This window comes from Notolepis coatsorum (genome assembly GCF_963971535.1).
Source record: "Notolepis coatsorum genome assembly, chromosome: 7".
Lineage (NCBI taxonomy): Eukaryota > Metazoa > Chordata > Actinopteri > Aulopiformes > Paralepididae > Notolepis > Notolepis coatsorum.
The window spans coordinates 120,644,391-120,670,793 of record NC_140171.1 but is presented as its reverse complement, the minus strand read 5'-3'; the positions used below and the strand labels follow the sequence as shown (position 1 = coordinate 120,670,793).

The 26,403-nt window shown below is 45.3% G+C and overlaps 1 protein-coding gene across 1 annotated transcript in view; it reads right to left on the bottom strand.

Moving 5' to 3' along the window:
- Window positions 1-209: 209 nt before the first annotated feature.
- The window catches only part of armh3 (armadillo like helical domain containing 3), an 88,962-nt gene continuing 62,768 nt past the window's right edge, over window positions 210-26,403 (bottom strand). The window contains exons 21-26 of the mRNA XM_084317867.1: window positions 25,712-25,794; window positions 23,970-24,096; window positions 21,275-21,350; window positions 18,393-18,471; window positions 3,455-3,571; window positions 210-3,048 (exon numbers count right to left, since the gene is read on the bottom strand). Coding sequence (XP_084173993.1) covers window positions 2,956-3,048; window positions 3,455-3,571; window positions 18,393-18,471; window positions 21,275-21,350; window positions 23,970-24,096; window positions 25,712-25,794 — 575 coding nt within the window. The 3' untranslated portion in view covers window positions 210-2,955. The remainder of the gene's footprint in view (window positions 3,049-3,454; window positions 3,572-18,392; window positions 18,472-21,274; window positions 21,351-23,969; window positions 24,097-25,711; window positions 25,795-26,403) is intronic.

The following is a 26,403-nucleotide window of genomic DNA, read 5'->3' as shown; positions in this document are numbered from 1 at the left end:
CTAAGATAAATGTATAATAAGAGTATCTTACCTCTAATCAAATATGGATCATGATTATATAATTCAATGCTGAATCCTGTCACGTCAATGTCTCAAGATCATTTTTGCATCAGCGCTACGGAGCACACAGATAAACGAAAAGGAGGATCGGACCATCAAACGACTTCCTTCATTCAGAAGTGATGTAGTCAAAACACAGGAGACATTACTGGAGTAGTAGGAAACCAACTTTTATTTTAAAAAACAAAACATAAATAATATACCTACAGGAGTTAGAGATGAGAACAAAGAAAGAAGGCCCTACACCACGTTCAAAAGAGAGAATTGCATAATTCAAACCAATCAGCAACCCGTCCAAAGAAAGATCTCTCAGGTTCTGAGAGAGAGAGAGCACGTTCCAAGTGAACTTCTTGTTCATTTTTATTAAATTTTTTGAATGTAGAAAAGATTCACAGAGCTTGCATAACTCACCTTCCTACATCCCAGGGACACACTGGGAGAAAAATCAACATTCCGTGAAATACAATCTGTACATTCTTTCACAACCCGCACCTTTCTCCATAGATATATATAAAGACTAGATGGCGCAAGGCGGAGTCTCCAGCGTAGTTCACCGGCGGCCATCTTGTTACAGTGAACTATTCTGGTACGCATTATGGTAGCTGCTGTAAGGCGAGTGATTTGCACAAACAAAAATACTCTTAACTGGCTGAAATCTTGACGGATTTACAAACGGTTTGGTTTATTACAAACGTACAAACGATGCTTGGACATGTTGAAATGATCTTCATATGAAAGTCCATTATAAGTATCCAGTATGATAACTACATCTCTGAGGTTTTTAACAAACCAAATGGTTGAAAATTGAGCAAGCTATGGTTATTTCAATAGTACATGCACTATAGACATTCATGTTATGAGTGGGCGTGCTTCGTGTAGCAAGATGGCCACCATGTGGCAACGTCTGTCTCCATTGGCCAGCAGCGCGGGCGAGTTCACTAGTCTTTATATATATCTATGCCTTTCTCGACCAGACCAATCACTGTCAATCACTTCATCACGGTCCAGATTAATTTGTTACTCTAATGGGAGGTTGGGGGGTAATGACTTGTGCAGCAATGTACAGTAGTAGGTTATTAAATCAGGCTTTGTTAAAAAAAAATAGCACAAAGGCTGTCCAATGATAAAACCTTTTTGTTACTTTACAGAGTAGACTTCAGATCAATCAATAAATCAACAACAACCATCATATCCTACCCAACGGCAAATGCGTAGATACAGTATACAAAACACGGTGAGATCATTTAAAAAGAATAAAGCCTCACATTCCATGTTCACACTGACCATTCAACGACACACACACACACACACACACACACAGAGGAATATCTCTGATGATGGGACTGGTCAAGAGCAGCGTTTGTTCTTAACCCAAAGGGAACACCAAAGTTTGTACGATTTCACCAAACTCAAGAGAAGCTCAACTTGGGGGTGGTTAGCATTGTACGACATACGTTAGGAGCTGCAGCTTGATGATAAAAGATCATATCACTCAAAAAGGTAAAAAGCGCCATCAGAAACGATGACTGAAGAGATACATCGTGTAACGCTTGGACCCGTTTTGACAACAGGCCGCTATATCACCACAGCAGAGGCAGGTGGGCGGGTGAAGGAGCTCCCGTTTAAATCCAGTCTTTTCATTGGTCCATTAACAGTCTTGACAATACTAAAGCCTCCACGCAAGCACTCAATTGTGCACTTCCATAAACCATAACACAGTGCACACACGCACACGGCGAGTTTGATAATAGCAGAAAGTGTCCATCAGATGTTCTGTAGTAAGGTGCGTCAGTCAGCAGTCAGTGTGTGTGTGTGTGTGTGTGTGTGTGTGTGTGTGTGTGTGTGTGTGTGTGTGTGTGTGTGTGTGTGTGTGTGTGTGTGTGTGTGTGTGTGTCTCAACAGTAGTGGAGCAATAGTTAACACCAGTCAGTCACAGGTCACAGAGGATGGACATGACGAGCCATTGGCTGGAGGAGAAGCTCTCTGGTGGAGAAGCAGCTCTCTGGTGGAGCAGAAGCTCTCTGGTGGAGCAGAAGCTCTCTGGAGAAGCAGAAGCTCTCTGGTGGAGCAGAAGCTCTCTGGAGCAGCAGAAGCTCTCTGGAGGAGCAGAAGCTCTCTGGAGGAGCAGAAGCTCTCTGGAGCAGCAGAAGCTCTCTGGTGGAGCAGAAGCTCTCTGGTGGAGCAGAAGCTCTCTGGTGGAGGAGAAGCTCTCTGGTGGAGCAGAAGCTCTCTGGAGCAGCAGAAGCTCTCTGGAGGAGCAGAAGCTCTCTGGAGCAGCAGAAGCTCTCTGGAGGAGCAGAAGCTCTCTGGAGCAGCAGAAGCTCTCTGGAGCAGCAGAAGCTCTCTGGAGGAGCAGAAGCTCTCTGGAGCAGCAGAAGCTCTCTGGTGGAGCAGAAGCTCTCTGGTGGAGCAGAAGCTCTCTGGAGGAGCAGAAGCTCTCTGGAGGAGCAGAAGCTCTCTGGAGCAGCAGAAGCTCTCTGGAGGAGCAGAAGCTCTCTGGAGCAGCAGAAGCTCTCTGGAGCAGCAGAAGCTCTCTGGTGGAGGAGAAGCTCTCTGGAGCAGCAGAAGCTCTCTGGTGGAGGAGAAGCTCTCTGGAGCAGCAGAAGCTCTCTGGTGGAGCAGAAGCTCTCTGGTGGAGGAGAAGCTCTCTGGTGGAGCAGAAGCTCTCTGGTGGAGCAGAAGCAGAAGCTCTCTGGGGGTTTAAACAGTCCATTTAAAAAGTCGAGGATTGTACTGGTTCTAGTTTGCATGTGTGTCTAAGTTTGTGTGCGTGCACATGTCCACATGCACAAAGAGGTGCGTGTGTGTGTGTGTGTGTGTGTGTGTGTGTGTGTGTGTGTGTGTGTGTGTGTGTGTGTGTGTGTATCCAAAGGGGGCACTCCTGGTGGATGCTCCTCATGAGATGGTAGAGAACTCCTTGAGCAGGATGTCCTGACTCAGTGTGTTGAGGGAGACATTCTTCCTCACATTCAAGCTGATGGAGCGCACCTGGAGAGAGAGGGAGGGGGGTGTGGGGGAGAGGGCGACAAAGAGAAGGGTTATGGTTAATCTGAAGCAGCCCTTAGTTATTAGCATGGTGGCTGAAATCGGAGAATGAAAGCCATTAGATCAATAATTTATTTACAAATGTAGCAAGTAAAACATATTTCCTTGTCTTGCAACCAAAATGTGTTTCTGAGGGACAAATTTGGCCTGTGGGCCCCTCGTTGGCCAGCCCTGATCTATAAGACCCCCCCTCCCTCCCCGAAAACACACACACACACACACACACACACTGGCTCACTTGTGGAGTGAAGTCATGTGAGAGAGCAGGAATCAATAAACAGCTGAGATCAAATGAATGATACTCCATTGCCCTTTGACCCCCCCACCCCACAATGCACTGCTCTCTCACCAGCTCCTTGAAGAAGGCAGCCTCCTTCGGCTGCTCCGAGTATCTCTCGAACTGGTCCAGACCATCCTGCAGTTTCAGGGTCAGCGTGTCATAGTTGGACCGTACCACTTCCAAAACCTGGAAGGGGTGGGAGGAGGCAGGAAATTAACAACGAGAGCATACCACTCCGTATCCCACGGGTGTCATTATCTATAATGCAATGCAGTGGTTAAAAAGTTTGTAAATGAATTACTAGCCCAAGAGTCAAATTATTAATTGGTTAATTCTAGCGTGTTCATATTCATGAGGCGTCATGTTGAGCGCTGTTCTCAGCTGAACACCTGGTGCCTGTTCTCTGAGGAGAGCTACTCCTAGCCACCATGTCCCCACTAACCGTCAACCAGGGACACAGTGTTAACGCTAGCGCCGGCTACGCAGCATGTGGTGAGGTGAGCAGTAGGAGCGTCGCAGGAAAGGCGTCCCCGCAAACGGGCAAAAAGGCGCTTCTTCAATCATCATTTTGTTTAGTTTTGTCGCTCGTCGCCGTTTACCGTCACTCCCGGAACACATGGGCCGTTAGCTCTGAACAGCCTTCAGGGTTCTGTCAGGCCTAATGACGCTTGCATGGCTTTCAGGATTCTTTAAGAGAGGAGGAGGGGGTTCTTTCTGCAAAGTTGGTTCTAAAGCTGATGAAAAATTAAAGAGGGTTATTCTGTGTGTGTGTGGATACGGTTAAAACAGCAGAGAATGCAATTTCCCCACAGTGAGGGGAGATGAGGTCGAATTCGATAAGCCGAATTTCCCTCGGGATGAATAAAGTATTTCTATTCTATTCTATTAAGGTGGTGGTGTGGCTAAGATCAGGGCTAATTATACTGCGTTTCTCCACACGTCTAGTGCCGGCTGGCCGCCTGTTCCGCTGTGAAATGGTCCCTCGGCAGACCTTTTATAGACCCTGCATGGCTCCACACAGCATGACACACTCGCAGGGAGATCCCTGAGCCAAGCACTTCAACTACAGTATGCTTCCCTGAGACACTCCGTAAATAAAACACACACACACACATACACAACCAAATAAATATGCAGATTTTAACCTCTGTCTACTTCAAATGTATCCCACATTCTCACGAGCACACACACACACACACACACACACACACACACACACACACACACACACACACACACACACACACACACACACACACACACACACACACACACACACACACACACACACACACACACACACACACACACACACACACACACACACACACACACACACACACACACACACACACACACACACACACACACACACACACACACACACACACACACACACACACAACATTCACTCTTGGCAGATCTATAGCTGATCTATAGTGAATCACTTTTAACAGACATAAAATTGAAACAGCAGTGGATTTGGAAGTGGGTGAACCTTTTTCGTCCCCTTTCGCTCTGACAAATCTACCACTGGGCTGCTGTTGTTTTTATTCCAACCTCAGATGGTACACTACTATGAAATATTCATGCCCACCTCTCTTCTCTCCTTCATTCTTATTCCTCACCCCCCCCCCTTTCATAATTTCTTCCTCTCTGCTCCTTGTCCCTCCCTCCCCCCATATCTTCCTCCTCTCTGTTTAAATACATGGTCTCACATCTCAGCTAACGTGTGCTGAAGTTGTTCTGGTAGGAATTCAATCAAAGGGTAGAGGGGAGGGGGAGGAAAGGAGAGAGAAGTGCATAACCGTGTGGTATGGCGGCTGCACAGCATCCTGCCGCAAGACCCTGCAGCGCACGGTCAGAACAGCTGAGATGATCATTGGTGCCCCCTCCCCTCCCTCCAGGACATTTACAATACATGCCTGGCCCGCGACATCACCCACCCCTCACAACGCTTTTTCACTTTCCTGCCCTCCGGGAGGAGAATGAGGAGCCTCTGAGCCAGGACCAGCAGACTAAGACAGCTTCATACACCAGGCTGTCAGGAAGCTGAACTCTCTCCCAGCTCTCACTCTGCCACCAGTCCTGGACTAAGAACACCCCCCCCCCCACCCGCCAAAGAGTTTCACTAAGTTCTCTTTTTTACCTCCTATATTTATTTCACTCTTACATTAATTTTTTAAGCTACTGTTTATATTGTATATAGTCCTGTATATTGTGTGTACATCGTGTCCCATATGTTACTTTGTGTATATTAGATCTTTTTTATATACACCGTGAGAAGGGGGAAACGCAATTATATTTCTCTGTATGTCTTGCACATGACGAGAAGAGACAATAAAGCTGACTTTGATTATATAGCCTGTATATATACACACAAATGTGTTTCCCGGTTTCAATGTGTTAATAGTTTGTTTTACTTTAGAGGGATGTTGTAAGTCGGCTCAGTGCTCCGCTCAGACAACACACTCATCTCACTCGGGAGCCTTTCTGCACCACAAAGCATAATATGATTGTATGCCAGTATGAGTGCGTGTGCGTTTTCAACGCATGTCGTCTTGAAACACTTGCGTATTCAAGTGCCTCTTAATTTTCTTTTCTCCCATAGGAGGGCCGGCCTACAATAGCGAATGCCCCTTACTGACTGACTGACTGCCTGACTGACTGACGCCCCATGGTTGAAACACCAGGCGTGAGTGTTGTTGCTGCTGAGCTGCAGGAGGCATCAGATCACAACAGAGCCAGACACACAGTGAAAGCTGCATATTGTGTATAATAGCAGACCACATGAACAAAATGCCAACTTTGGTTGAGGTCAAATAAAGCCAGTCATGTTCACTTATCGCAGCTTTTCTGCCATTTTCTAAGGTTACACTCGCTCTGCTTCGACTCCTACATCTTACAGAACAGCTCTGTGGGTGTGCATCTCGAGCAAGGAGACGCTGGAGACACATGGCTAATTGGTACGTATATGTGCGCACTGAATCATTCCAGCAACAGTAGGCTTCTATTCTTCTAATGACTTGTTTTATTAGGAGATCACAGATATGCACTGGTCCCCTGGTTGATGACACCACTCACCAACCCCCAGGCGGAGCAGCAGGTGGCCTACAATGAGAGCCACACATGCACTCGACAACCCTGAGCCTCCTGTTCATCCTCCAGTGGCCAGCATCTCTCTCCTGTGTTTTGCAATTCTTTCGGATTTCACATTAACCCATTTCTTTTTCACTTCAGCCGATGACACCACGTTAACCTCACCTGTTAACTCATGTTCTCATGTCATGTTCTAATCTACTCCTTACAGTTCTGCGTTTACAGTGCACCATGTATATACCATATACATATATATTTATTCATTCTTCTGTATATATATTATATCCACATCTGTCTGCACATACCTGCTTATCCATTTTACATATCTTTAGATACTATATATCTGTACATATCCCTTACCTACTCGTCATACCAGTATGACTTGTATGACAGCATCACTGTACATATTAATACTACAACTCTGTAGTAGTATAGTACTACATACATCTGATACAACATTGTATATTACTATTACACTTTAGTGTTACATTTGCACTCTGGTTGGATGCCAAACCTATTTTCGTTGTACTTGTACTTGTGCTGTATAATGACAATACATTTGAATCTAATCTAATTTTGATCAGTCGCTAATTGCTTTCTGCTGAATCTGTGTGCACACGGCCCTGTGGTTGCACCTTACAAGGAGCTGGCGGGGTGTTTGTGTATACACATTCAGTTGTACGAGAATGCACATTCCATGTAAGAATCAGCTGCATTCTTCATGCGCAGCAGAGAACACTTTGGCTACTTAAGAACACATTTTCACGCATTCATGAATCCGGCAGGATCTTTCTTAAAGTTTGTTCGTATGAAGTTCTTAATTATGAAGATACTTATGAAAATGTTAGTGAATGAGGTCCAATGTCCTTTGATAATACATGACCTATCGTGAGCCTTCACTCTGCTACTGGTTTATAAAAGCTCAACTCATTAAATGGCCTTCTTGCCATTTTATCTGGCTTTCCACTGTGGCTGACAGATTCCTACTTCACAAAGTCCATCTCAATCACCTGACCTCATTGACGTTTCTCAAGAAAGTATTTATATATGCCATATTTACCCCATAATAATGACCGACCACATAACACTAAATCTTACATGCTCTTGGCACAACATATAATGACACACTATTATAGTGACAGATTGTTGGCGATTATCCTGTTCAGCAGGATCCGCCACAAATTTAACTCTGGGTGCACAAACACAGTTGTTTACATGCATCATGATTAACGAGGCTTGACTACTCTTGTTTTTCTGTGCGTGTGTATCAGTGGCAGCTCACTTTAATGCTCTGTGTTTCTAGAGGTCATCCATCTTCCTGTTGTCACTGGGAAAGAGGAGGAGGAGGGTAGGGTTACAGCCATACGTCAAAAGACGGAGAGAAGGACACGCAAGGTTTCAAACTTTCACACCTCGTTAAAGAAGGGAAAGAGAGCAGGATGAAAGCATGGAGGAGGAGAGAGAGCAGGAGAGAGGGATGAGAGTAAGCAGGAGGAGAGAGAGCAAGCAGGAGAGGGATGAGAGCAAGCAGGAGGAGAGAGAGCAAGCAGGAGGAGAGAGCAAGCAGGAGAGCGGGATGAGAGCAAGCAGGAGGAGAGAGCAAGCAGGAGAGAGGGATGAGAGCAAGCAGGGGGAGAGTGAGAGGGATGAGAGCAAGCAGGAGGAGAGAGCAAGCAGGAGAGAGGGATGAGAGCAAGCAGGGGGAGAGTGAGAGGGATGAGAGCAAGCAGGAGGAGAGTGAGAGGGATGAGAGCAAGCAGAAGGAGAGCAAGCAGGAGAGAGGGATGAGAGCAAGCAGGAGAGTGAGGGATGAGAGCAAGCAGGAGGAGAGTGAGGAATGAGAGCAAGCAGGAGAGAGAGCAAGCAGGAGTGAGAGGGATGAGAGCAAGCAGGAGGAAAGAGGGATGAGAGCAAGCAGGATAAAAGAGGGATGAGAGCAAGCAGGATAGGGATGAGAGCAAGCAGGAGGAGAGAGGGATGAGAGCAAGCAGGAGGAGAGGGATGAGAGCAAGCAGTAGGATAGAGGGATAGGAGCAAGCAGGAGGAGAGAGGGATGAGAGCAAGCAGGAGGAGAGAGAGAGGGATGAGAGCAAGCAGGTGGAGAGAGAGAGAGCAAGCCCAGGGTCTTTCTTGGGCAGTATTGCATGTCCTTTGATAATCCATGATCAGCCAGTCCTTTGCTAATCGCCGTGCCTGTTGATTCTACCGACTTTGGCCCGCAAAAGTCAGAAAAAAGAAGGTGGTGTTTTTTACCAGTTCTCCACCGTGTTGCCTACTTCACATGCAACATGGAAGCACCTTTATTTCAAACTGATTCTTCTTTTTCTGCATCGGGAACGGGAGGACTTGCTTGCTCTCCTGCTTGCTCTCTCCTCCTGCTTGCTCTCTCTCCTCCTGCTTGCTCTCATCCCTCTCTCTCCTGCTTGCTCTCATCCCTCTCTCCTGCTTGCTCTCTCTCCTCCCGCTTGTTCTCATCCCTCTCTCCTGCTCTCTCTCCTCCTCCATGCTTTCATCCTGCTCTCTTTCCCTTCTTTAACGAGGTGTGAAACCTTGCGTGTCCTGATCTCTGCAAACGACGAGAGGGCCTACCTGGAGGAGGTTAAGGTTCTAGCGGGATGGTGTCAAGAGAACTCCCTCTCCCTGAACGTCAGCAAAACAAAGGAGATGATTGTGGACTTTAGGAGGTCGGGGGTCAGGGACTACAGCCCCCTCAGCATCGACGGGGCACCGGTTGAGAGAGTGAACAGTTTTAAGTACCTCGGAGTCCACATATCCGAGGACTTGACATAGACCACACACATTGACAGTGTTATCAAGAAGGCACGACAACGCCTCTACTTCCTTAGGCGCTTAAGGAAGTTCAACGTGAGTTAGAAGATCCTCAATAACTTCTACTCATGTACAATAGAGAGCATCCTGACTGGCAATATCACCTCCTGGTTTGGGAATAGCACTGCACAAGACCGTAGCAGACTACAGAGAGTGGCCCGTTCAGCCGAACGCACAATTGGAGGGGGGCTTCCCACTCTCCAAGGCATTTACAACAAGCGGTGCATGGGCAAGGCAAAGAGAATAATCAAAGACTCCAGCCACCCAAACAACTGCCTCTTTGAACTGCTGCGGTCAGGCAAGCGATACCGGAGTCTCATGGCAAGCACAGAGAGACTCAGAAGGAGCTTCTATCCCCAGGCCACCAGGATGCTCAATGAACAATGATTGCTCAATGAACAATCGTAACAACCATCAAATGCACTCACAGCACACACATCCACACGCACACACTCACTTTAAACAAACAACTCACTGCTGCACCCACTTTACCCACTTTAGAACACCTAAACACACTTTATATTTATTGGCAAAGAATTTGCACTACAACCCATACCTCATTACACCTTGCTGTAAATTGTACCTCATCCCATTTCTGCATTGTACTGTATAGTATATAGTATTGTAACTCAGTTACTTTCTACTCTGCATTGTACATTGTATATATGTATATATTGAACACTTTTTTGTCTAGACTCTACGTACTTGACTTCTATTTTATACTTACTATACTTTTATACTTATCTATTTTTATCTAGCACAATCTCTGAAGCAAAACAGAAAAAAGCATTTTTATATAAAAGTATTCTGTACGACAACTAATAAAGAAACTTGAAACTTGAACTTGAGTTCCCACATCCCGCCCGTTGGTTGGCCTCCATTTCAGAAAGCACGCGTTTATTATTTACATCAAGTAAATAAGTTTACGTTGCACTACTCGCATGTTTTAAATTTTTTTGCCAATAATGGGCCAACTTTTTGAAGTGTCTCCACAAACTAGTTTATTATATTTTAACGGCAGCGTGCAGATCGCTAGCTTTGTGTGCGACATTTGTAAATGTGAAAAAGCCTAAAAGTAGCTTCTCTACCGGTACATCCAGTAGAGTCAAATCTCTACCTTGGCACGGATTTCTACCTCTATACCGGTTCAACCGTTATACCGCCCACCCCTACCTGAGATTACGACAAAGTATAATTACAAGGATGTGAATCGTGTGGACCTGGTGACACTCCTCTACACCAGGGGTTCTCAACCTTTCTGCTGCCAAGGCACCCCTGTGTCCAAAAAAATATTCCAGGGCACCCCTACATACGATAAAGACTTTTGCGGTCCTGTCTTTTTTGCTACAATGATGACAAAAGTGCTTGCTTTCAAAATAACGTTTATTTAACCCATTGAAACCGGGAAACAAACAGAAAATCATGTATTTTATTTTTAAATACAGAAAAATATCAAAGTGCTCTGTTGCAGCTGCACTGTTTTTCATAAAAATAACATAGTGTGACCATTTATCAAACAGAAAATCATGTATTTATTTTTTTAAATACAGAAAAATATCAATAAAGTGCTATCTGTTGCAGCTGCACTGTTTTCCATAAAAATAACATAGTGTGACCATTTATCAAACAGAAAATCATGTATTTATTTTTTTAAATACAGAAAAATATCAATAAAGTGCTATCTGTTGCAGCTGCACTGTTTTCCATAAAAATAACATAGTGTGACCATTTATCAAACAGAAAATCGTGTATTTATTTTTTTAAATACAGAAAAATATCAATAAAGTGCTATCTGTTGCAGCTGCACTGTTTTCTATACAAATAACATTGTGACCATTTATCAAACAGAAAATCATGTATTTATTTTTTTAAATACAGAAAAATATCAATAAAGTGCTATCTGTTGCAGCTGCACTGTTTTCAAAAAAAAAAAAAAAACTAGTGTGACCATTTCTCAAAACAGAAAATCATGTATTTATTTTTTTAAATACAGAAAAATATCAATAAAGTGCTATCTGTTGCAGCTGCACTGTTTTCTATAAAAATAACATAGTGTGACCATTTGGAAATATTATTCTAGTGAGGTGACGCTTGTTTATGACATCACATCCTGCCATTCTTTGTTGACGGTCAGGGACACAATGTTGACGTATAAAACAGCTATATATAAATGTAATCTGCAGAGTGCCTTTTACTGTTTATCTGTTAAATACAGTTTTCATTCATTCATTCACTTTTTGTATCATAATAATAACAGCAGCGGATACACTCACTTTGTCTGCACTTGGCGAGTAGCCCATCACCGTAGCCCAAGCGTGTAATTAGCACGCTTGTGATCCGGTCTTGAACTTTCCATAACGTGTCTCGATAAATCCATTTGATTAGATCCAGCACTGAATGCATTTAGTAATTATTATCACGACAGCCGCCCGCTTTGCAATTCATTGATAACGGATCAGAGCCGGCTCTAACGGAGATAGGACCCGCGATGTGACGTCACACGAATGCGACTTCTCTGGAAATGCGTTGGAAAATCTGTTGGTAAAAGCAATGACGCCTGACGCGGACGTTAAGTTGTTTCTATAATAACTTTACGAAACGTGTGAAGACATTTTGATCGATTTCTTTTTTAGTTCATGTTATTAGATTAGGCAATTATTGTATACACATGAAGCACTAGATAGACTATTTGTTTAGTTAATAGTTGTCATTCTATATTCTTAAAGAAACATTCCCATCAGGCATCTCGCGGAACCCCTGACAGCTCTCCGCGGAACCCCTGTGTGCCGCGGAACCCCTGTTGAGAACCGCTGCTCTACACAACAGACGGTGTCTACATTACCTACCAGACAGTGTCTATATTACCTGCCAGACAGAGGAGACAGTTATGGCTCAATAAAATCAGGCCATCTGTCAAAGACAACCTGTGCTGTTTAATGCTGTATTCATGCAAAGTACATCCAGCTGGAGCTCCATTTCATTCAGCGTTTTAATTTTCTTCACCTGAGCTTTTTGATGATGCAAAAAGAACTTGGCTTGAATTTCAACTTGAATGGAAATATAAAAACGTCTAGACTCCTAACAGTTCTTAGAAAGTGTTCTACTTGCTACGTGGCGCAGTGGGCAAGGCGCTTGCAACGAATGCTGGAGACTAGGCTCGAACAGGATGCCTCCTGTTCGAGCCCCGCTCTCCACATTGCTTTCAGTTTAGCTGGTCGTCCACAGTAATACACATTGGCCGTATTACGGGGAGGGAAACTGAAGGGTGGGGATCGGGCGTTGTGGACAGCGACTCCTACAGGTCGGTTGGTGCGCCTGCGCAGTAGAATCAAGAAGCGACGGGGGCGGGGCCCCTCCAAAGCCCAGACCCCCGACGCTGAAAGATCGAGCCGCGCAGGTGAAAAGATGCGACGGCTGTTACCTCGAGTATCGGAGGGGACTTGTGCTATGTATGACTTAGTCCACATTGCAGCCGGCTTGTGGGAGGCAAGAAACAACGTTCGAAAGACAGGGGAGGGTTGAATTGGACGATATGAAAATTGGGATGGGAGAAAAATAGAAAATGGGAGAAAAAGTGGATTAAAAAAAAAAAAAGTGTTCTACTTTCGTTCGTAAGCACAGAATTTAGAATGTGTGTACGCACAAAAAAAATCGGGATTTATCACACGTGTCCCACGCACACCGGCAAGTACTCCGTGTTGATAAATGCCGCTCTCGTGCACGATTTTAAGTATTTGCATATAGCACCGCCTGTAATTAACCATATACGGTAATGGAACACCCCCATGAAATGTGGAAAAGTGGACTAAGCCGAGCGAAGCGTGTTATGGGAGAAATACGTGACAGGCTGACAGACATGTACACGTATGGTGATGTCGGATATGATATCTATTAACTTAAAGACCATATTAACTAATAAAGACCGTGCTGGAATATGACTACCTTTTTCCGTTTTGTTCTATTAATACCCAGGGATTAAAGTTCTCCTCAATTTTATTCCAAATCGCGACGGATTTTCCGTCAATGTTCTACCTGCATATGATTTGTAGAGGCATACAGTCTATTTTGTTGTCGGTATTAGGTAGCCTATATGAATTACATATAATAGCAGCCATAGCCTACATTATGCAACAGTAACTTGCGCATATATATATCATATCATATTCCTATATGTCTCCCAGGAATCGTGGGGCTCTGGGGAATAAAGGTTGGGAAGACCCTGCTATCATAGCCTATCCTTTATAATGTTATAGGCTATTTCATTTACAGTTTACTCTATCAGCCTACCCAGCATGTAATACGTTCTTTGTTAGAACTCAACTCGTTATTATTTTGCGCATAGATTGCAGAAATACGGGAACGTTTTGATTTATATTTAAAAGGCTTTGACACAAAACGAAATAAGTGGAATTTCGAAGCTGCAAACAGAATACAAGTCATATCACCCACACGATATATGCTACCTGTATCCAGAGCATGTATGCTTTTCATTCATTTAAGACACATTTATTGCAAGGGTTTTGTATACACATAAACTCAACAAATAACCTCTGTTCTCGTTGCAATGCGTTTTAAATTATTTCTTATACAGTAGGAAGGGGGAAGAACACTATATCGTGGGTGTTCATATGACTTGTATTCTGCTTACAGCTTCGAAATTCCACTTGTTTCGTTTAACAATGGCAAAGCCTTTTAAATATAATCAAAACGTTGCAATCTATGCGCAAAATAATAACAAGTTGAGTTACGTGGAGCGCAGTCAGTACACCCCGTATATTCCGATAACGCTATATATAAACCATGCTGCATTCATTCAGAAGGAAAGACCTATTATTCCAAATGCTATTTATAGGGTTTTGACCATAATTACACTACTGTTGCTATTTTACAATTAACTATAATGAATTACGGGGGTCATACAGAACATGTCAGTCAAACTAATGAACGAAAGCTTATTTCTGCGTTGAAACGAATGCATGCAACTGATGAGAGCATATGCCGTCCGTCTGCAGTATCCATATTCTACCGCTGGGCGCCAGGTACGCATGCCCTGAGCTGAGCGTAAATATACGCACAAAGTCAAGCACAAGTTCAAATTGATAAGTCCCACACTTTGCTTAGAAATGATCGTACGCATGTGTTACGCACATATCTGTGCATACGCAACGTTGATAAATGAGGGCCCTGGAGCGACACAGAGAAGTACAACTTCAACGGGATGGTGGGGTCATTTATTGTCTGCGATCATTTCATTGGGGACTAATATTAAAGCAGTCCACTGGAAAACGACCACTTCATATAACGGATTTATACCTCACATCTAACTGGAAATTAATGATAACCAGTCGGGATGATATCTACATGGAACCAAACCTTTCTTCTGGGTTGTGAATAAATCCGATAGAGATAAAAAGTTAATAAAAGAGATGGGAGCAGGAAGGAGGTAATTGAGGAGGTATAACGACTGAATCCGTCACATTCTAATCAGCTTGTAAATAAAAACTAGACTTTTTACCCCTCTCCTCTTCATCAGGCACCTCGTTGATATAAACAATAAAGGTTTTTGGACAGAGCTCTCATCACTCCACTCAGTGAAGTGTCTTCCTCCCTCGTAAAGCCTCTCTCAGCTTTGCCGCTCACTAACAAACTTTCTTAGTTTGCAAGTTGTCAAGTTGCTTAACCTCTTAACAGCCCTGCAAGTTTAGCATAAAACGCTTGTTGATTGCATACTGAAAGTAAATTGGAAGCTATTCTGGAACCATTTGTAGCAGATGCACAAGTCTGGCCTCTTTTGAAAGGAAACACTCCACAACAGATGAGTGCTATTGTCATAGAGGTACAGAGGTTTGAACTAGGGATGTCCGATATTATCGGCCTACCGATATTATCGGCCGATATTGGCATAAAAATGTGATATCGGAAAATATCGGTATCGGTTTTCAAAAAACATTTAACATTTATTTAACCTTTATTTACCCAGGCAAGCAAGAAAGAACAAATTATTATTTTATTTATTGTCAAAGTATGCATAAAGTTGTGTTAATTACACGATAAGAGATATGTAATGTTAATTACCTGAAATTATTGGGGGGGGGGGGGGGGGGGGGGGGGGAGAGACCCTGCATATATCGGTATCGGTTGATATCGGTATCGGAAATTAAGAGTTGGACAATATCGGTATATCGGTATCGGTAAAAAAGCCAATATCGAGCATCCCTAGGAACACACTGAAATAAAAGTTTCTTTCATTTTCGTCTGAATTATCTTGCAAACAGATGCCTGTAGATCTACTGTATCTACTTTATAGTTATTAGCTGAAAACACTGCTGGGGCCATAGCCTGAAGTCTTACCTAGAACATGTCCAAAGTTGATAACAATATCACAAAGTGTTTTACACATATTTATGTAATGGTATGTTTAGGCATTTTTCCAAAAAGGAGTGAGAAGTCAACACTACCTCAGTCCCCCCCCCCCCCCCACTATTCTCTTGTCACATGCTCTCTTGTCTCTGTACACCACCCCCACCCCTTCTCACACATACACAAACAAACCATCAACACCATTTTAGCTTTCAACCGATGTGTGGGTTGAGAGACAATAACACAGTGTGACGCCAACTGTAAAATGTGTTGCGACGTGCGATGGCCCGTCGGAACGTTAACACATTGGTTGCCGTTCACGTAGATTTACGTTTATGTGGCCCAGCGGTTGAGTGCCGGAAACGTAGATCTACGTTTTTATCTCGGTTTTCCTTTTATTCGCTATTGCCATTCATAATCCATCGAGGCACCTTGTGCATGCTGTACTGAATGTGTCTGAGATCGCAGACGGTCAATACCGCCGCCTAACGCCTTGCGGCCGCTATTGCACTCCATTTGAAACAATGTGGTTTCTTTTCTCTACCAAGCTGCGGCGTGGGGGCGGGTTCTAAACACTCCGGCAAAACAAGGGCTTGTAGGGATGGCTTGGACAACTGACCCCGCCCGCCCATTCATGTGCAATGCCGGATAACGGATCGATGTGGATATCTGGAATGGCGATCAGATAATTGTATTATTCTTTTTGCAGTACACCAGAGACCAGGTAAGGACTCTATATTACCAATATTGCGTTGATCCGTTATTTTTTTGTGTCTGTGTGTATGTGTGTGTGCTGTGTCCCGTTGGCAGTGATCACAGCACGGAGGTGCGCCCCGCTCCAACCCCCCTTTCATGCGTTCATGATGAAAGATAATACCGATAATCTAGCGTTGATTTCAGATTGATTGTTGATCCAAGCAAGGAATGGCAACGTGTTTATTGAATTACACAAAAACGCTGTTTTCGCTTATTTTTCTGGGATTACTCAATCACTCAAACTATACTCATATTCACCACGGTATAAAACAGAAATGTATAGATGAAAAAATTATCTTGACCGGAAGAAACTCACTGACAATCGACAGCGTTATTAGATCCATAGCTATAATATAAAATATAGGTTTAGCTCTACAAACAAGGTGAGCGCTTACATGGGGTTAATGGGCGGCAAGGCCTATGCACTTCCCGGAAGGGGGCGTGGCACCCAATTAACACATTGGGTGCCGTTCACGTGTTAACCCGTTTCTGGCGCCCGACGGTTGAGTGCCAATCACTGATTAACACGTTTCTGGATCGTTATTTCTTTTATTCGCTATTTCCATTGATAATTCATCGCGGCAGCCTGTGCAGGCTGTCCTGAATGGGAATGAGGTCGCAAACGTCCAATACCGCCGCCTAACGTCTTGCGGCCGCTATTGCACATCCTTGGATTCACTCTGGCTCAGCCTGTATGTTAATCTAACAAATCCAGTCCGGGTTTTCCAACTCGGCCAGTAACACCGTTTATAACACATGGCTTGGAGAGAATCAAGCACCGTGGATTCATTTTCGTGGATTATCTTGGCAACACGATCGAGATCAATACTTGGAATGGCAATCAGATAATTGGATAAATCTTTTTGCAGTACATCCTAGTCAAGGTAAGTGCTATATGTTATCAATCTTGTGTTGATCCGAGCATGCCTTCCTTGTGATCCGTGTGTCCTGTAACGTTACTCCACAACGTATGCCGTTGGTGACGATCGAAGCATAACCCCCCCCCCCACCCTTTCATGCATGCATGATGAAACATAATACCGATAATCTAGCGTTGATTTCAGATTGATTGTAGATCCAAGCGAGGAATGGCACGCTTCCTAGTGAAATGCAATAAAACGCTGTTTAGCAGCGTTTCCTGGGATTACACAGAATTACTCTAAAACTATACGCATATTCACCACGGTATCTGTTTTTTGCATGTTGACCAGAAGAAACTCAATGACAATCGACTATATTATTAGATCTATAGCTATAATATTTAATATAGTTTTAGCACTGCAAACACCGGCATGTATCGGTATTCATTAAAGCGCTGGCACACACGGCCCACAGCGACCTCTGGTGAATGGCACTGGATGTGTTAATGTCCCACGTTTTACATTTGGGCCAGAATGATCTTTCTCTGAAAAGGTTCAGAAAATATAACAATGACAATATGGTTAAGGGCAAAATAAGGGTTAACTCTATAATCAACCTTTTTTTACAAGAAGATGGAGTTGCGGTAAGTGTGTGTAAGTCAACCACCACGCCAGGTGTGTCATATTTACGATATGAACAGAGATCATAGTACCTACAGAACCTCCCATCTCCTGGAGCCCTGAACCATGAATCAAGCTGTAAGGAGCCTCAAGCCCAGTGATGGGTGAGAACGACCGTTGTTCTAAGAGCCTCATCACTGTAATGAGGGGAGCGGCTGGGTCATCCACTCCACCATATAACTGTCACCCTTTCCTCAATAATAGATAGTCCCTGGAAACTGAAATGGGATCACCACTTGTGAAGTGCAAGGCATTATTGACAGTGCATTATTAACCTCTTAAGCACCGGACGCCCCGACGGTGGCTTAAGAGGTTAAATGTATTCCACTGAGCAATGTTCTGTAATGATTGCAGAAGACAACTTTGATATAGTGTGGCGCTATAACCGCTATTGTGATGTCACAAAGGGACAGAGTATTTACCTGCTCCTCGGACAGCTGGGAGATGTGGTTCACGGCGGCGTACGACTCGATCTTGGGGTTGAAATGGTTGACGATGGCCCTGCAACACAATCAACTCTTCCATGTTAGGAACGAGAGCGACCCAGGAGACCAAGGATGCAGCACCACAGCTACGTAGCTGCCTGCTGTACACCAAGATGCATATGTGCACGACACACACATTAACAAAGGCAAGCGCGCACGAACACGCACACACAAACTCAGTGACTAATCCATCAAGCCGGGCACAGCTCGTTTCATCACTGTTTATTTTTTCATCAATTCCACTCAAGTACACACACACGCACAAGTACACACATACACAAACACTCTTCCATGAATCCTTCAGTAACACATTTAAATTAGATAGATGTTTGAGAGGGTATACTTAAAAAAATCTTTAACCATGCGCGTGCATGTGCGCGTGTGCATTCTGTAAGTCTTCATACATGCTGTGCATAGTTGGTGTTAGTTCCTACAGTATGAGAGCAAGGTCATTCTGAATGCAGCCTGTCTGATACCCTGGTGTGTGATACTGTCCTGATACCCTGGTGTGTGATACTATTACAGATTGTTTTACACCAAGTATGACTAATGATTCCTTCCATTTTGTGAATGGATACAACACCTCTTCCATATTGTGCAACTGTTTTACTGTGTAAATTCAGAGGTAATATTTTCCGGTATCTCTGAAATAAAAACGATGTTACCGCTGAAATATGAGATAATGAGTATAGCTGTGAATAGGAATAGCGTATTTGTGTGTGTGCGTCTGTGTGTGTGTGTGTGTGTGTGTGATATTATACCAAATAAACTGTGATGATAAAAGCGCAGAGGCTATTTGTGTGTGGGATGGCATCGTACTCGCTGTCACACTAGAGCTGCTCACCGTATCTCGCTAGATCAGGGGTTCTCAAACTTTTTCATACCGTGACCCCATTTTATTTAGGAATTTTTTTGGGGACCCCACATTGTGTAATTTCAACGTGGAATTAAGGAATATCAAAATAAAAGCACACGTTGTTGAACTTGATCATGCATATTTATTAGAAAATGTAATTACAGCACTATGTTATCAATACACAGTTATAAAACAAGGCATATTTAGCCAGGATATGTTGCCAGAACATAAAACTTGCCAATGTGCACAGTCACCTACCTGCGACCCCATTTTGGGTCGCGACCCATAGTTTGAGAACCACTGCGCTAGATGTTCCCCGTATTAACACTTCCTTTGGTCAATCCTCCTTCCAATTTGCTGCTCCCAGCGGTTGGAGCTAGACTTTTACTACCTTTAAGGAGTTGTTGACACACACCTGCAACTGTCATCCAGCCTTTTAACTGTCATTTATCTGTCCGGCTTCATGTATTACATACCTTGTCATTTTATATGGTTATTTGTTTGATGTGTGTTTTAATTGTTTCCCTTACCTCTGTGATCGTCTGTCTCTTACCTATTTTATTTCATTAAAATGTTTTGTCCCCTTCCCTGTTACCCTTTGAGAAGCCCTTTTGTCCTCTCGCCAGGCCGTCATTGTGAATAAGAACAAACTCAGGAGGATTAGATGTGGAACAGAACTCTACCCTCATTTACATTCAGAGACTCAAAATAAGACTCACTACTTCCTTCCTTCCCCAAAAGTATTGTTGCACAGCCAGTGCCCAGGGCCTCTGAGCCCAGGGTGACTTCAGGGATCATCCCCTCAGGGAACAGGGGAATATGGATGGAGGAGAGGAGAAGGACGAAAGAGGGGACAGAAAGATAGCATGAAGAGAAGAATGGTTGAGTGTGTGTGTGTGTGTGTGTGTGTGTGTGTGTGTGTGTGTGTGTGTGTGTGTGTGTGTGTGTGTGTGTGTGTGTGTGTGTGAAGAGGAGGACAGGAGGGGGAGGAGAGGGATGGTGAGGAGGAGAGGGAGGGGAAGGAGGAGGAGGAGAGGGATGGGGAAGAGGAGGAGAGGGATGGGGAAGAGGAGAGGGAGGGGAAGGAGGAGAAGGATGGGGAAGAGGATGAGAGGGATGGGGAAGAGGAGGAGAGGGAGGGTAAGGAGGGGGATGGGGTAGGAGGAGAGGAAGGAGTTGGAGAGGGAGGGGAAGAGGAGGAGAAGGATGGGGAAGAGGGAGAAGGAGGAGGGTGAGATGGAGAGGAGGAGAGGGAGGAGGAGAGGGAGAAGGGTGAGATGGAGAGGAGGAGAGGGAGGAGGAGAGGGAGAAGGGTGAGATGGAGAAGGAGAGGGAGGATGAGAGGGAGGGGAAGGAGGAGGAGAGTGAGATGGAGAAGGAGAGGATGAGATGGAGGATGAGAGGGTAGCGGAGAGGGAAGAGGAGGAGGGTGAGAGGGACGGGGAGGAGGAGAGGGAAGAGGAGGAGGGTGAGAGGGATGGGGGTGGGGAGTGGTGGGACATAAGAAGATAAGAGGTCCTTTGGGGGAGATTTGAGGAGAGGAACAGAGAGCCCCGGATTTAGCAGCTAAAACAGAGTATCCTTCACTTTTCTCTGACCTCTCTCCATTCTGTTCCCCTTCTCTCAACGAACATGTGCCGCTTTCACCATACTCCCTCTCATATGTCGCTTGAGTGTTTCTAGTGTGTGTGTGTGCGTGTGCGTGTGCGTGTGTGTGTGTGTGTGTGTGTGTGTGTTAAAACCATAGAATTATATCATCTGTAGCTATATTTCGATTAGGAAGATGTACTCTTATTCCACATCTATATTAGTGGGTTGAAGGACCACTGAGGAGAAACACTAGATAAATAGATACTTTATTAATCCCCTTGGGGAAATTCAGGTATCCAGTAGCAGCACAGTCAGTTGACAGACAACAGAGAGCGATACAAAAAAAATAAAAAAAATGCGTGTGTTCAGTTACCTGACGTTGACCAGGGAGTGTGTCACTTTACTGGCGGGCTCCTTCCACTGGCCGGCGTTGGTGGATACTCTGAGAACTGCAAGGAAAGAGAAAAAACACAGACACACAGTCTAATAATGACGTGGCTTCCCTGTGCCATGCAGCCTGTTACTAACATTGCTAACATACATTAGCATAAGAGCGGAACACATGAACAAAATGCCAACTTTGGCTGAGCATGTGACATTAACTTCTGACAGTAGCTGTGATTGGTGTACTTTCGTGGGGACAGACAGACAGGCAAACCCTGTTCTAGACGGCTTGACACTTGGCTGAGTGCACTTGGGTACGTAACACACTTTGGTGATGTATTGCGAGGTAGAACGTAAATTTGCCTAAAGTTTGCAAGTAGGTATTACGTTCCCAAGTGAGCAGCATATTCAAAACATACAGATATTTGATAACCCCATTTTCATCCCTTATGGATTTGATTTTCAGTCCAATGTTACTGTTCTCCACGAAAATGCGTTGGATTGTTCTGGCTATGTTGCCCACTTTCCTAGGAGGACCCACCAGCAATTCATGTTTAAGGCGTAGGCTAGAGAACGAAAATTCTAACTTTGATAAACCGGGATGTTTTGCTGGTCCCAGATCAGGTACGTTTAAAATATCACAGCATTTATTTATTTATTTTCCCTCTTTCAACTTCTCTTCATGCACACTTCACCCCCACACACACAGACCAAGCAGAATAAACCTGCAGTATTACACAAGAGGGTGTTCAGAGTCAGGAGTGAGGAGCTTGCCTTCGCCGTCTTTGGAAAATAACTTTGAAAACACATAACCAACAACAACCAATTAAAAGAAATTACACAGAGGATGAAACTACTCACTGGTGTCCATCAGTTGCAGTGTTCTTAGCACGGGTAAACAGGCCGTCGTTCTCCACGCTCACTTTGATCAAATAGAACGTTTGTTCCACTGTCCCTATTTCAAATAAATGTATTCTAGTAACACAGCTAATAATAGCGCCGCAAAGCTCGATGTGGGCTTGCTAACGGCAGACAAATTAACAAGAGCTTGCCAACGTTATATTCACATTAAGAATACCATTTGTGATGTTATGATATCAATATAATATAAAGGCACAACATTTGCATCACTGCTTCGACATGTCCTGTGCGTCACACAGGTACCACCCGGCGAGCTGGTGGCTGCAGCGGTCTCAGTGTGGATGAAGTGCAAATCAAGTGCACCGCACTTTCGATTATTGGAGAAATGGGATACATGCTCAACTGAAGTGTAAGTGTGATCAAGCGTGCATATTGGGACTGCCTCTTAGTCGTGGCGGTAGGGCCGCTCCCTGCTGCAAGAGAAACTAAAGCTACAGCATACTGAAACTGAACAGCAGCTGCCCACGAATCCCCCTCTTAGTAAGTTAGAGTGCAACACTAGAGTAGTTGCATACAATACACAGAGTAGAACCTAAGCAGGTGGAGGCTGGGGTGGTGATGGTGGTGGAGGCTGGGGTGGTGGTGGTGGAGGCTGGGGTGGTGGTGGTGGAGGCTGGGGTGGTGGTGGTGGAGGCTGGGGTGGTGGTGGTGGAGGCTGGGGTGGTGGTGGTGGAGGCTGGGGTGGTGGAGGCTGGGGTGGTGGAGGCTGGGATGGTGGTGGTGGTGATGGAGGCTGGGGTGGTGGTGGTGGAGGCTGGGGTGGTGGTGGTGGAGGCTGGGGTGGTGGTGGTGGTGGAGGCTGGGGTGGTGGTGGTGGAGGCTGGGGTGGTGGTGGTGGTGGAGGCTGGGGTGGTGGTGGAGGCTGGGGTTGTGGAGGCTGGGGTGGTGGTGGTGGTGATGGAGGCTGGGGTGGTGGTGGTGGAGGCTGGGGTGGTGGTGGTGGTGGAGGCTGGGGTTGTGGAGGCTGGGGTGGTGGTGGTGGTGGTGGAGGCTGGGGTGGTGGTGGTGGAGGCTGGGGTGGTGGTGGTGATGGAGGCTGGGGTGGTGGTGGTGGTGGTGGAGGCTGGGGTGGTGGTGGTGGTGGAGGCTGGGGTTGTGGAGGCTGGGGTGGTGGTGGTGGTGGTGGAGGCTGGGGTGGTGGTGGTGGAGGCTGGGGTGGTGGTGGTGATGGAGGCTGGGGTGGTGGTGGTGGTGGTGGAGGCTGGGGTGGTGGTGGTGGTGGAGGCTGGGGTTGTGGAGGCTGGGGTGGTGGTGGTGGTGGTGGAGGCTGGGGTTGTGGAGGCTGGGGTGGTGGTGGTGGAGGCTGGGGTGGTGGTGGTGGTGGTGGAGGCTGGGGTGGTGGTGGTGGAGGCTGGGGTGGTGGTGGTGATGGAGGCTGGGGTGGTGGTGGTGGTGGTGGAGGCTGGGGTGGTGGTGGTGGTGGAGGCTGGGGTTGTGGAGGCTGGGGTGGTGGTGGTGGAGGCTGGGGTGGTGGTGGTGGTGGTGGAGGCTGGGGTGGTGGTGGAGGCTGGGGTTGTGGAGGCTGGGGTGGTGGTGGTGGAGGCTGGGGTTGTGGAGGCTGGGGTGGTGGTGGTGGAGGCTGGGGTGGTGGTGGTGGAGGCTGGGGTTGTGGAGGCTGGGGTGGTGGTGGTGGAGGCTGGGGTGGTGGTGGTGGTGGAGGCTGGGGTGGTGGTGGTGGTGGAGGCTCCCATTATTCTCCCATTACTCTCCCATTTCTCTCTCTCTCTCTCTGTCATAAAACAACATTGTCCAGTGTGCCTTACCCATACAGTAGAGGTTGTCAAAGACCTGGTGCATTCGTACGATCTCATAATACAGCTCATCGTAGCTGTTGGAGGTGGGCAGGAAGGTGTCGCCGTACGTTATGAACATGTTGAACAGGTTCACCACCTGGATGAGAGCAAAGGTCTGGAGTTAGGACCTTCTCTTGACTACTAAACCCCAACTTTAAAAGGTCTGGAGTTAGGACCTTCTCTTGACTACTAAACCCCAACTTTAAAAGGTCTGGAGTTAGGACCTTCTCTTGACTACTAAACCCCAACTTTAAAAGGTCTGGAGTTAGGACCTTCTGTTGGCTACTAAACCCCAACTTTAAAAAGGGGGAATACAGCTCATTTATTAATTCACATAACAGTATGTTAATAAACATGAACACATACCAATGTTCATTCCTGTGTGCCGGGACACTTCAGTTGATATTTTCTGAACATGTAATCGATGTCACTAAGTAATTTGTGATAAATTGATTACAAATAGTCTTAATTTATGTAAAATGTGCAGCTGCTTCGACTTCCTGGAGCCATTATCTGTAACTTCTCACACCCCAAATGGAGGTTGATATTTTAGCATTGCTAAGAGGTTTGAACGAGAACTTAAAACCTCTCACATACAAACATGGGCCTGATAATTGTGTTCGACTTCAACAAATAGAGCCCAATAAGAGACAGGCAAGGTCAGGAGTGTTTAAAGATAATCAGTGTTTAAAGAGAACCGCTCACAGTTCAGTGAAGTTGGTATTGAAAAAGCTAAAATATGAGTACAATTGAATAGAAGGAGTGTGTGTGTGTGGGTGGGGGGGATATCAGTCATACATAAAGGTAGCCTGCCAGCAACACTGATTGAGCAGCTGTTAACGCTATCAGTTTAGCTTAATTAATCTCTGTGAAACGACAGTATTTACGGGGCCGGTTCTCCGCCAGGCTCCAGCTGCAGGGCAGGGTTCTGCTACCAGCTGGTTCCATTGAAGAACCGCTTCCAAGTTAGTTAAACACCCAGATTCGTTACGCTTTGATTCTAACAAGTCATCAAATATTTACCCCCGCCACAACCTCAACATCAAACCCACTCTTTCAATATTAAGTTATTTATGATTTTGTCGTGTCACTCACAACACTGCTGAAGGAATATTTAGTTACTGTACAGAGTGCAATAAAAGCACTAAATATTCTTTAGATTTAAGCCCTTTCAATTGATTTGGCTTAAAAATTATTCTATAAGGGATTTGAAAGGATTCAATATGGAGATTTGACACTGGATTCATATTCGATCAAATGTGTGTGTGAGTTTCACCAATAAGGCCAGGTGAAAGATGCTAACTCTGTATCAGTGTGTGTGTGTGTGTGTGTGTGTGTATGTGTATGTGTATGTGTGTGTGTGTGTGTGTGTGTGTGTGTGTGTGTGTGTGTGTGTGTGTGTGTGTGTGTGTGTGTGTGTGTGTATGTAAATGGTAAATGGTGCATTTATATAGTGCTTTTATCCAAAGCACTTTACAATTTGTTCCTCACATTTTACCCATTCACTCACACATTCACACACCGATGGCAGAGGCAACCATGCAAGGTGCCAACCTGCTCACCGGGAGCAATTAGGGGTTAAGTGTCTTGCTCAAGGACCCTTCGACAAGCTGTGGGAATCGAACCGGGAACTCTCCGGATTACCAGACGACTGCTCTACCTCCTGAGCCACTGTCACCCCCTGTGTGTGTGTGTGTGTGTGTGTCTCTCACCAACAGGGCCAGGTGAAAGATGTTGTGCTTGGCCAGCAGCGTGGTCTCATTTGACAGCAGGAACTTCAGCAGGTTGATGAGAGCTGAGGAGGCACGAGACAAAAAGCAGCGTGTTTATGTAAAACTAATGTCTGTTACACAAGCGCTGAAAGCTGGCCAGTGACAGAAGGCACATGGCAACACTCCAGTTCCCTCAGCATGCATCATTATTAATGGAGACACAGAGGTGAGGGGACATCAAATCAAATCCTCCACAAGCTTTTTAAAGTGGAAAACAGAAGCCCCGTAAAAGTGAATCTTGTGTGTGTGGTGTGTGTGTGTGTGTGTGTGTGTGTGTGTGTGTGTGATGCCTCTTAACACTTTGAGTGCCAACGACGCTATATGTCGTTAGTTCATGCCGACCGTTGAATGCCAGCAACGCTATATATATTTCATCAATGCCTCATCCTAGCCTCACGTTAGTGCAGCAACCTCTCTCTGAGCTCCATTGGGAAAATACCGCCCCCTATCGTCTCTCCCTGTGTAACGGCACCCCATTGGATTAGAATGATGGGGGGGGGGAATCCAGTTTCCTCATTTTACTTATCCGGCAAGCCATCCGAAGAGATCGAAGTGATTGCCGAGCCGGAAAACAGCGTGGAATACATATTTACAGTATTTGGAATGGCGATCAGGAATTGGAATAATCTTTT